The sequence below is a fragment of the Puma concolor genome, chromosome B2 (genome assembly GCF_028749965.1).
Source record: "Puma concolor isolate L17-30 chromosome B2, mPumCon1.1.hap2, whole genome shotgun sequence".
Taxonomy (NCBI): Eukaryota; Metazoa; Chordata; class Mammalia; order Carnivora; family Felidae; genus Puma; species Puma concolor.
This window is the reverse complement of record NC_141671.1, coordinates 63,437,111-63,449,628: the sequence shown is the minus strand read 5'-3', so window position 1 is coordinate 63,449,628 and position 12,518 is coordinate 63,437,111. Positions and strand designations below refer to the sequence as shown.

Here is a 12,518-nt window from a genome sequence, read left to right as displayed (position 1 = left end):
AGGCTCTTCTATAACTTCAAATGTTCTCCCCAAATCCTTTTGTAAAATTGTTATTTTTCCTTTCTCCTTCCTGAATTCTTTTCAGATAACTGCAATCATGATATGATCTCTGCTTTCAAGCCTCATAGAAGTAATCTTGCTCTATCATATAATATTAGTGTTTGTGTTCTTATCTATTATACCAGACCATAAACACCTAAAGGGCTTGCAGTTTCTTATTCATCTATGTGTCCCCTGTAATTTCTTGCTTATTGCCTGGCACACAAAGGTAACTTCTCAAAGGGCGTGCTAAATTAAATTGAAATTACAGGAGGATTTTCCCTTTTTTAACTATCAACTTCATTGGTTGACAAGGTAAAACATGGCAGTTCTGATTATTCAATACAATGGAATATGTAATAATGGGGAACTTCTACATTTCCTGACATAATTATCTTTTAAAAGATATCCAATTAATATAAATAGGCAAAAGATTTCAGAAGTTTTAAATATCTATAGTTATAGTTATATAACTACTACCTTTTAAAACAGAATAACAACAATTGCAACAGTGATAAAGCATTTATTGAAAGCCTATTATATGGCAAGCATGGGACAAAGTGTTTTTGCATGAATTACCTCCTTTGAGTTTTAAAATGTTGGAGTGCCATAATTATTCAAATTTTACGGATAAAAGACTATTGACTTAGCGCAGTGAACTGCATCCCCAGGATTGTTTGGCTCTTGAATTGTACTGAGATTTAAGCTCAGGAAGTAGATTTCAGAGTTCCTACTCTTAACTACTACATGCTTAACTCAGGTTTTATATGTGCTTTTGTTAGAAACTGTCAAAATGCTTAAATATTTAAAAATCATTCTCAACCATGTTTAAGGAGACACTAAATCTTTTTCACATGAAAAAGAATATGAGAAGGAAGAGACTTGAAGCAACTTGCCAGACTGTTGAGGTACTGCCAGTTATTTGAGTAGTGGTCATTATTTTGGAATGTAATGTGTAAATGTTCCTAAAGTCATTTACCAATATCTATAAAAGGTTTTGTAAGTAGTGCTATACAAGTGGAGGGAAAAAGTCCACCATGGATAAGTCAAGGATTCTATTTCCCTTGGCCTATATTTTCTAATTCTCTTAATTTTGTCACTGAAGTAGTTCAGAAAGGTTTATAATTTTAATATTTCCTTTAAAAAATATAATTATTAGTAATTTACTCTGCTCACACTGCAGCACTCTATGAGGATCTTTGCTCCAAAGGGCAAGTCTTAAAAGTTTCTGTGTCATTCACATTTAATACTGTTGACAAGATCGACAGTGGAAGGAAAAAAAAAACACTGAAGTCCAAAAATAATTGCTTTTTATAGTTCTTGTTCTTTATATAGACAGATATCGTGAGGGTCATGTTTTAAAGAGTAGGTGTGTTTCTGAAATAACCTTATTCTTTTCACTTTATGCCTCCTACTGCCAGCCACAGTTGTCTCTATTGTGTGAATCTTAAAAAAAGATTTATCGTAGTCACTTTGTGCAAATGACACACTTTAAACATCATATATTTATATATTATTTTCAGCATCAACTCCTACAGTCCATCTGTAAGTTACATTAAAGGTTCTCACAGCTCTAAGTGGCTTCAATTAAAAGATAATTATATGAGAAACTTCTTTTCATAAAACAATAATCTAAATATATGTCTTTGTTTCAGTTCATAACTATCATTTTCTAAGACCAAAGTCATTCATTAGACGATGATATTAAATTATTTATAGATCTATCTCATGAAAAAGAGATAATCCAGTACGGAAAAGAAAGCACACCTTTTGTTCTACTATACCAATGGTTCTTAATTTTCCCTAGACTTAATATAAAAAGCTTAATATAAAAACACAAGCCAGAGTTGTCCTATGGCTAGGAGTTCAAATTTGAAAAGAAGCCTCCTGCCTAAATTATAATATATAATTACATAATTATATGTAACTAAATATATAATATATAATTACATAATACGTGTGTGTGTGTGTGTGTGTGTGTGTGTGTGTGTTGCACAGAAGCTGGGATGAAAATACTTTGGCCAAAGGGTATTTGGTATCCCAATTTCTTGCCTTAGGAATTCCTGAAATGAGAGACAGGATGCCATGAATTTCAGGATTCCAATTTACTGTTATTAGAATAAACTAAATCATGAAAACTGATGAAGAAAAGTGAGTTAGGCATACACTATGCTAACTTGTAAATTTCTAAAATAAGAATGAGAGCATAGTAAATTTACCTAACAGTAAAAACAAAACAAAACAAAACTAGAATTAGCTTTAATTGCAGAGTTTTTGGCTAGACTTAGTCAAAAGTACAGTTCCTGAGCAAGAGACATGGGTAGATTGGATTTCTTAACAACAAATCTAGAAATTCTTATTAATATTCTGAGCTAGGGGACAGAACTAGATAGAGCATGTTCTACGAATTCAAAGCAGATAATAATCAACAGACTGGGACCAAAATTTTTCAGGAACCTCCTCAATGAGAGACAGAGCATTACCTAACCTAATATTTCTCTATGGCTTTTTCAATTATATTTCCATCACTTAAATCTCCTAATCCTTGTAATATTGCATCAGTCAGAATGGGATATGTTATGCTGTGATAACAAACAACTTTAAAATATTAGTGCCTAAAAACAGCAAAAAATTATTTCTCACTCACACCACATATGCAACACAGGAACCAGGAAGGCTGTATTCATCTAGTCATTGAGGGGCTTGGGGTGGTGGAGGTTGAAAGATTTTGCATTGGCAATGACATTCTCAGGCCTGACATGACAAAGACCACTTCCATACACAACCAATTGATGTATTCTAGTCACAGTTCACACCTAAGTTCAAGGGGTGAAGTAACACAATCCTCCCATGTGCCCAGAAAGGAAAATTAGGTATCATCTGATATGGTTATGCCTTGTAATGCTATGGAACTGGCTAGCAATCATTTAATTTCTTTGTAGTCACCCACCAAAACATTACTTTCTTTACATTTTACATTTTTTACATCATTTTCCATTTTACTTCTTTGCATTCTTCTGCCACTGTGCTCCTTAAACTTTGATGCACATATGAATCACAGAGGGAACTTTTCAAAATGCAGATTCTGATTAACTTGGTCTGGAATGGGGTTTGAGATTCTACACTTCTAACAAGTGCCCAGGTGCTGCTGATACTTTTGGTCTTCAGAAAACATTTTGGCTCTACCAAATGCCTTCTCTGCACCTGCATCCAAGTAGCTCAACTGTGTTGAAGAAACATCACAACTAAACTGACTAGCTAGCTGTACTCTAAGTTCTTTATTTCAAACCTTAGTACAAGACAACCTTTGGCAACCCCTAAACACACCTGCCTCAAACTATTCTCTATTGTCCTGCCTTCCTCATTTCAGAAAATGACTTTACCATCACCCAAATCTGCTCATTCAGCCTTAATGCAGGATGACATCATCTCTCATCTGGATTACTACAGCGGGCTTGACAGCTTCCAATCTTGCTACCCTATAGTCTGTTCTCCATAGAACACCATATAACACTCTTCAATTATATTGAATCACATCACTCCTTACTGTCAATGGCTTCCCATTGCATTTAGAATAAAAGCCAAACTCCAAGCAAAGGTCTTTAAGGCACAGAATTATTTTTTCCCTATCAACTTCTCCAACTTTATCTCATGACATTCTGTTATTGCTCACTACCTCTGCCCACTAGATCATCTTTCACTTCCTTAAAGACTTCAAAGCTTTCCAGATGCTAGTCCCTCAAATGGAGTGTACTCTTATTCTCTGGGATACTCATTCTCTCAAGTCTTTAATGCCTAGATTCATCTCATTTTTCAGGCCACAGCTATTTAAAGCTATTAAAATCATTTCCTCATGGAGACCTCTCTGACTTTTTTATCTAAAGCAGTCCCCAAACTTTATTTCCTATGTTGGTACTTTGTTAATTTCCTTCAACATATCACAATTTGTAATTATCTTATATCTTTTCCTGTCTACTTTACTTGTATTTGTGTATGTCACATTCAAGATGTATCCTCAGGTCCCTGCACTCTGTTGCATATAGTTAAAGGTCAGAAGATATTTGTAGAGTAAGTTAATGGGTAGTTGAATTGATAGATGAATGACTGAATAATAGAGTACACTTTCCTTTATAAGATTTTTTCATTTGACAGTAGCCTAATTCTATATAAAGCACATTCTATTAAATCATCCTATGATGAAGTTTCAAGTCAGTGAATTTCCATGGCCAAAACTGACCCTAACATTTCTTCTCCAAGTCACACTAAATCCATAATCTGGGAGAATCTTAAAAGCCTCCTTGGCTTTTATAGTTATAATCAGTAATATATTGTGAGTTTTAAAAAAATGAAGTAAAGTGTAACTTGAGAAGTATTTCATTATACACCTGTATAACAGACACCCTTAAATTTCCCTAGGAAACACTGTTATATGTATTTAAGATTTTTTTATAATACAATTGAAATGTATTTGTTTAGTATAGTAATTCCTCTAAAGCTAATGCTTTTGCCACTAAAACTAGAAAAATCCACACAAATTGCAAAAATCATACTCTTTAGAGCATCAGAGAGCTATGGATAAAATAACTAAATTTCCAGAAAAAGGAGATCCTTTCTATGGTACCCAACAATTTTAGTCATTTGAAGGGGGGCAGGCAAGAAGTGAAGGGCAGGTATAATCCTGGAAGAAGACTTCTAGTGACGAAAGAGAAACTAATGTTTTTCAGTTGCCCAGGGCTAGAGAAGTGTACTGGAAAACTGATGGTCCCTAAAAACCTTACTAGAGTTTTTCTTCATGAGACATTGTCTGAAGTTTTGAAATATGTAGGAAGCTGAGAAATTAAGATGAAAACTTCTAAAATGCAGGGTGAAATTTTCTTCATCATTGTAAGTATGTATTTAGAAACAAATTTGAAGTTGCTTGGACAGAAATCTGGAACACTGAGCTGGTACCTTTGAAGGAAAGAACTGAATCTTCTACAGTTTCTAAGGGTTGATGGGATAGGCAAAATAGGATCTTTATCCAAAGCCTTTAAGACACACAGTGGAGGAAGGAGGACTAAGCAGAGATAGTTTTACTAAAACAGCAAATCATCCTTAACCCAGCTCAAATCTTGATTGTACTGAATTATCAGCTCCTCACTGTATTTGAATTAACAGAAAAGGGGGAATGCCTTTTGGTGGACACCAACATTGTCTAAAGCCCCTATATGTGTTTTACACAATGTCTGATATGTAACAAAAAATTAGTAGATATGCCAGATGATGTGACTGATAAAATAAGTCCATTCACAGATTCTCCAAATATTAGATTTCACTGATAAGTAATTTAAAATGACTGTGGTTAAAGTGTTTAAGACAACAGAGGAGAAAAAAAGGACAAAATAGACTTTGATGGAAAATTCTAAAAGACTTCAAATATTAAAAACCAAGACAAAACAAAGAAACAAACAAAGACAATTTAAAAAATATATATTCTATTCCAGAAGTTAGTGAATTCTCGCCTGTGGGCCAAATCCAGCCCACTGCCCAGTTTCATATAAAGTTTTACTGGAACATTGTCATGTTTACTTACTGTCTATGACTGTTCTTGTGTTAATCATCAGAGTTGAATAGTTAGAACAGATGCCATATGGGATGTAAAGTCTAAGATATTCATTATCTTCTCCTTGAAATATACTGTCAACTTTGAGATATGAATTTCTTAGAACATCAATATTTAGTTAACATATTACTTCTATTTTTTCCCCCATCAGATCCTTTAGGGTAGATAGCATTCAATAAATGTGAATTATTACCATTTGCTGAACACTCAGTGAACTTATAATTTTATTCAGGACCACCTGTTAAATACTGCAAAATTACGAGGTTGAACTCAGATCCTGAGTTCTCTCTGCCTTTGTCCCTCTTGGTCTCTTTCCCTCTCTGACTCTACCCTTTCCCCTCAAGTTTCCCCTGAATAAAGATGTGTCTATTTTTATCTCTCTGTCTTAATACACCACCCATAAAAGTAGACAAAAACAGGAGAAACAAAGTCTTAATATCAGGATTCAAACTCCCTGACAGCCCTTTCCACAGTCAACTTTTCAATGACTTAGATTATTAATCTTACTTCCACATTTGTTTTTTTTTTCAAATTTTTTAATGTTTATTAATTTTTGATAAAGAGAGAGAGAGAGAGAGAGAGAGAGAGCAGGAGCAGGAGAGGAGCAGAGAGAGAGAGGGAAACACAGAATCCAAAGCAGGCTCCAGGCTCTGAGCTGTCAGCACAGAGCCCAACATGGGGCTTGAACTCCCAAACTGTGAAATCATGACTTGAGCTGAAGTCAGATGCTTAACAGGCTGAGCCACCCAGGTACTCCTATTTGTGTGTTAAATGAAGGTTTGAAAAATAGAAACAGAGGTGTTAAGGTACAATGACTTAAAAGGTAACATTTATACCTAATTCTACATATGTCCATATGGAAGGACTTCTATTAGAGTAATATCTATCTTTGATCTTTTTCAATCCCATCACTCACTCCTCTCCAGGGAAAGAGTAATGACATACACTGAATGAATTTAAGAAAAGGCATTGGTATGCGTGGTTCAACTTTTGCTTTACAACTCTCTACATGCAGAGAATATATATCCTACTAGTTCTGTCACTTCAAGCATAGGAGTGTGTGTGTGTGCGTGTGCCTGCGTGAGCATGTATTTGTATGTGTGTAAAAGAGACAGAGGGAGGGAGAGAATTAAAAAGAGAGAGATGACTGAGGTAGGAAGAAGTTGTCTGTGATTGCCCAGGTGTACTAGATACAGGGTGATCTATTTCACACAGGGAGAGGCTGGCCCTCTTTGCCCACAATATTCATCCTTCCTCTTGAAAGAGCTTTATGAGTAACAAGAAAATGTTTTCTCAATTTGCCTGACTCCTGTGCCCATTTCTCAACAGGTTGTAAAATTATTTATACTTTGTTTGGCACAAAATTCAGAAAATATCCCAGAATATGAATGGAAATATTAACAAGTGAGAAAATATCAAAATTTCAAGAATCCTACTACACTTTATTCTTCTCTCCTCAATTTTTAAAAATTGTGTGCATTTGTTTGTGGTTTGTATTTTAATAAATAACAGTTGGATCATGTTGGATCATGTTTAAGTTTAGAGCTTATAAGGTTTCAAACAAATTCATGACTATTAGCTTATTGAAATTCTGCAATGGCCAAATAATTTCATAAAATAATGTCATCAATCACTCCACATTTCTAGATATTTTGGGGCTAGGAAAATTGCACATGAGGGATAATACTTATTAATTTCATGTGGTTAAAATTCATGAACATTAAGCCTGGTGTATCACCTGAGAACCCTCCAGCTGCCAGTATGCTCCCGCTGATTAGAAAAGTGGCAGAGACATTCTTTATAAGTGTCTATGGAATATCTAATATATGCTTAGTATATGCTAGTGTATGCTTAGTACTGTGTTAGTCACTAGAGAAATAAAGATAAAAAAAAAAAACTCACATGGCCTCTGTCCTCAAAGAGTTCAAACTAAATGTTCAACGTGATGGATTAGTGATTTTATATATCAAACTGTTTAACCAACCCATTCTGTCTACCTCCACTGGCTTATAATTATGAGAGTTCATAGAAAAAACTCATCTAATGTTTATTAATGATAAAAAGTCATTACAAACTTGGTTTATCACTGTAATTTTGCAAAATGGGTATTTAAAATATTGTAATCTATGTGGGTATGTACATGTATTGTAATCCATATGTAAAAGAGTTGGAAAACAGAGATCTACTTATTTAAAATAATTCTCCATAGTAGGTAACAATTAACATTTTAACGAGCTTTCCGATTATAGAGGGGGCAAAGAATGAAATCCTTCAAAGACAATAGAACAATTACATTGTGAAATAATAAATTCTACTAAAGGAGAAGATGCAGAGTCTTCAAAGTGATTTTAGAATCTGTGGGAATCAGAACTGTTCTATATCACAAGCACTATCTAGCTTTGCTACTCAGACAAAGCACGGGAAGCAATAGGAATAAGAGTATGAAGGGAAGTTGGTTTCATTTCCACCTCCAATTGACTTTTTAGAGTACACATGATGAATTTGATGGGTTAGGTAAGCATTATTTAAGGCACAGATTGGTCCTATACTTCCCTAAACATGTAAAGGAAAAGATCATGATCCGTAGGCAAATACTAGATGTGTGTATATATATGATGTGTAAGTGTGTGTATATTTTTGTATAGGTATATAAACATAATTCATGTGCAAAAATCCATGTGACATCAATTTTACACTCCCATCCCTCTATTAATCTATCTACCTATCTATTCCTCCATCTGTATTATTTTTCCACATGTGTAGTTCACATTAATAATAGGTTGAGTTCTAAAATTTTACTTTTTTTTTAAACAATTTTTTTTTAATGTTCTTTATGTTTGAGAGACAGAGTGTGAGCAGGAGAGGGACAGAGAGAGGGAGACACAGAATCTGAAGCAGGCTCCAGGCTCTGAGCTGTTAGCACAGAGCCCGTTGCCAGGCTTGAACTCACAGATTGTGAGATCATGACCTGAGCCTAACTCAGACACTTAACCCAGGTGCCCCTTAAAATTTTACTCTTAGTGAGATAATATTTTAACTCAATGTATATTCTGTACATGTAGGTATTAATACCTCATGGTTACAAAGTTCTTTTACAATTCATAAGATTTAATATGTATAGTATGTCTTCTGCTCTCCCTTGAAACTTCCAGAGATGTTAAAATGATGCTACCAACTTCTTTTTGCAAAGCCAAGATTTGAGATTACATGACTTTTCCAAAAACACACCACCCAAAAATTATGTCTTCAGTACCAGAATCTAAGGGCAGATGATTTCAAATCAAAAGCTCAGGAGGTGGCATGGCCTCCAGAAAAGAGGTTAAGCTTTGGAACAACTGTAGCTGGACACAACTTTCACTCTTTGCCTCGTAAAACTGGATTGTTCCCTTGTAGATTTTCAGTACTTTGTATGCAAACCGAGGCAGGGATATTCACCTTGCAGATTCTTGTGAGCACTGGAGTTGGTTTATCAAAGTGTCCAGGCTGAGTGTCTGGTACTTTGTAGGAGCTGAGTACATTGAGATTGATTTTTATTCTATAATATCACGCATCTGATTTATGTATGCAAGTCAACCAAGGCATATACAACTGGTTGTGAAACTATTGACTGAATGATTTCTATGGAATTCACAGTTCAAGATCAAGTCTTGTATTTCACACAGTGTTTCTGTTTCTCTCCATTATCAGATGAAATGCAAACTCATTAAATATTAGTATACAAAACACTGAATTTAGGAAGTAAAAATTTTCTGCAAAAAAGTGATATTACTTATTAACAAATTCATAAGGATTGACTTATGATTTATTTAATCCCTGCAATTACTCCCATTCATTACTATGGATTAACAAGAATTGAATGTGGATATTATTAAGATTAAGTAAACAAAATCAAATGTCTAAAATTAGGGAAAAATAAAATTCATTAAAATTAAATTCATAAGGAAATTTTTGGTTAATCTTTTTTTTTAATGTTTACTTATTTATTTTTGAGAGAGAGAGAGAGTAAGCAGGGAAGGGGGTAGTGGGCAGAGAGAGCGGGAAAGAGAGAATCCCAGATAGGGTCTGCACTGTCAGCACAGAGTCGGATGCGGGGTTCAGTCCCACAAACTGTGAGATCATGAGCTGAACTGAAATATATATTTTTAAATCTAGGTATTTGTATGTAACCAGCATATATTGACGTGTATGTCAGTACTTGTGTGTAACTCCCCTATCTATATCTATAGATATGACAGGAATAGATAGATAGATAGATAGATAGATAAACAGATAACAGGAATAAGGCTCCAAATGGTAAATAATCATCAATTCAATTACCACTACTGATTTGGTAAGTAAACATATTAGTATTTCATTTTCAGATTTTTTTAATGTGATTTTTTTTTGTTTTTTTGAGAACTAAACACATTTACTTCATCAATAGGAGTTATTATTGCATGAACCGAATTTCCATCCACAAGCAAGAATCTTCTTTACATTTTTTAAAAAGAATTATGCATAGTTTTGAGTGACAGTAAAAAAAAAAAAATGAAAGAAAACATAAGCACAACAAAACTTGAAAGTTCTTAACTAAATATCATCCCTGTCAATGTCCAACTTTCCAGCTGGCTCATGATCATATTTGTTCTAAACTCCACAATGTTTATTCATTGATAGAGTTCCTCTTGATTGTCAGGATGAAATGACAACAGTCTCCAATAATGACAATGACTTGCACTTCTAAAACACCAAGCAAAATTTAACTGTGCTCAAAATATTCATACATCATAGTTTGTGAGAAAGTCAGTGATGTGTGGGAACAGAGGGGCAATTTTTAAAAAATTTGGTCCACTTAATCTTTTGCAAGTAATTAATTTTCTCTGGTGCAGTAACACTATCATTTTTTCAATGTCTTATTGTCAAAATGCAGTGAGAAATTTGATACCTAAATGAACAGCTTATCATTTCCCGACTACTAAGAAATATAATTTAGAAATAAACAGTATTTTGCAATGTCTTAGATATGATTTAACACAGACTTGTGCTAATTTTAACATACAGTTTAATTCTTCCAGGTGAAACTGAATAACGAATTTTGTTCAGGCCTTGTCCCCATTAGACAAGGAATTCCTTCATGTAAATAGCAGGATCCCCAAAAACCCAAACCCTAGGAACAAAACAGTTTAGCAGTGACTTATAAAAATGAGCTTTCTGTCACATCACTTTTTCCTTCAGGCATTTTTTCAGAGATTTTGGCTGATTTGATTATAAAGCAGAAGGTTAAATTCTCACACAGTGATCATTAGGAAAAAATAAACAGAGCAAGTACTAAAGCTGGCTTTGCACCTACTGAATGCTGCAAGTGTCTGTACTCATTGGATATGCATCTTGCAAAGCTCGGCTGTTCCCAGAAGGCCACTCCATGAAGACTGAGAGAGCAGCGTCTGCTAGTGGTGCCTGTGCGTCACAAAGAACAGAGAGAAGCTTTATCACAGAGATGCTAGAAGGCATCACGTAATTGGGAGGCAGGCTGAAGAATTGGGTTTGTACGTTTTCTTGCTTAGAAAACATGCATATGAAAATGTTACGCTGATTATCTTTAAAGTGCATGTTAATGCCACTGAGAAACCATTGCACCAGCAATAATTTCTAGGTCTCTTCATTGGCTCCATTTATGAAGCACTTTACTAAGATTGTTTCATTGCTTATTGCACAGATTTATTTATGGATATAGGACAAAAGCATGACTTCATACGCAAACATAGCATGCTGTTCTTAGAGGGCAATCATCATTTGGATTTGGGTGGGTCATTCGTACTTTACCTGTGGCATTCAGTGGGCACTGATTGAATGCCAAGTCGCCTGCCGGGGTCCTTTTCCACACCATCGACATCAGGTAATCCTCTGGGCATATTTCATAAGGTGCTGCAATTTAAAACAGACGGAACTGAATGCCAGCAGTGTTTATTTTTCTAAATATTGGCGATAAACAGTCCTCAAATGCATCTCTCTATCTGCAGAGTTCTTTCATTTTCCTTAAAGTATATCATTTACTGAAATGTTAGCAGTGTCTTCATAAAGAAAAAAACCGCCAGGTTTCATTTCATTATCTACAAAATCTTCACAAAAATGTGCTTTCTTTTGAAGGTGCTTACTGTTCAGACTTTTTTAAAAGTCGTTTGAATTTGCTTATAAATTGAACATTACATTCAAACACATAAATCAAAAATCTTTCCAATATTCATGATGTTTTGAAATGTTGTGAAATAAAATGATTTCTAATAAACTGAAAGCCATATTAGAATTACTAACTCTAAGTGTTAAGAGGAAATAAACATACAGGGCAAAAATATATAACTTTTTATTCTTCATACAAGGGCAATAATGTCAATCATACTACATCATGTAAAAATAAACTGATTTGATCTTTTGGCCTTATAATTTTCAAAAACTCAATTGAATCACTGAGATGAGAAACTCAAAAGGTATTTCAAGAATAACAGATGTATACCAGAAATAACTTAATAGAAAGCCAAAGGATTTGTGAAGTCTATCTGTACTGTGTTTTGTATTAAACCTCACACCGTGCTCCTAAAAAGAACATACTAGTCCTTTCTCTAGACACACCTACTATTGTGCTTTTCACACAGCACTGCCGTTTATATTATATTTTCACATATTTGTGTTCACCGTTTTCCTGGGATCTTGTTGTCTTCTCATCTCTGTATCTTGTACCTAATAATTTGGCACACAGAAGTCGCTCCAAATTGAATAAATAAATGAATCAATATATGATTATATAAATACCTTTAATAAATAAATAAGGACCCAAAATAATAAGTACCTAATATATTCATGAGTGTCACTTCCTGGGAGAAATGTCTTCCTTTGAGGACAA

At 34.3% G+C, this 12,518-nt stretch overlaps 1 protein-coding gene across 4 annotated transcripts in view; it reads right to left on the bottom strand.

The window, feature by feature from the left end:
- Nucleotides 1–12,518, bottom strand: part of ADGRB3 (adhesion G protein-coupled receptor B3) — a 731,624-nt gene that overhangs the window by 380,796 nt on the left and 338,310 nt on the right. For all 4 annotated transcript variants that reach the window (XM_086707169.1, XM_086707168.1, XM_086707167.1 and 1 more), the window contains 2 exons: nucleotides 11,444–11,545; nucleotides 10,971–11,077 (listed from right to left, as the gene is read on the bottom strand). In XM_086707169.1, coding sequence (XP_086563295.1) covers nucleotides 10,971–11,077; nucleotides 11,444–11,545 — 209 coding nt within the window. The remainder of the gene's footprint in view (nucleotides 1–10,970; nucleotides 11,078–11,443; nucleotides 11,546–12,518) is intronic.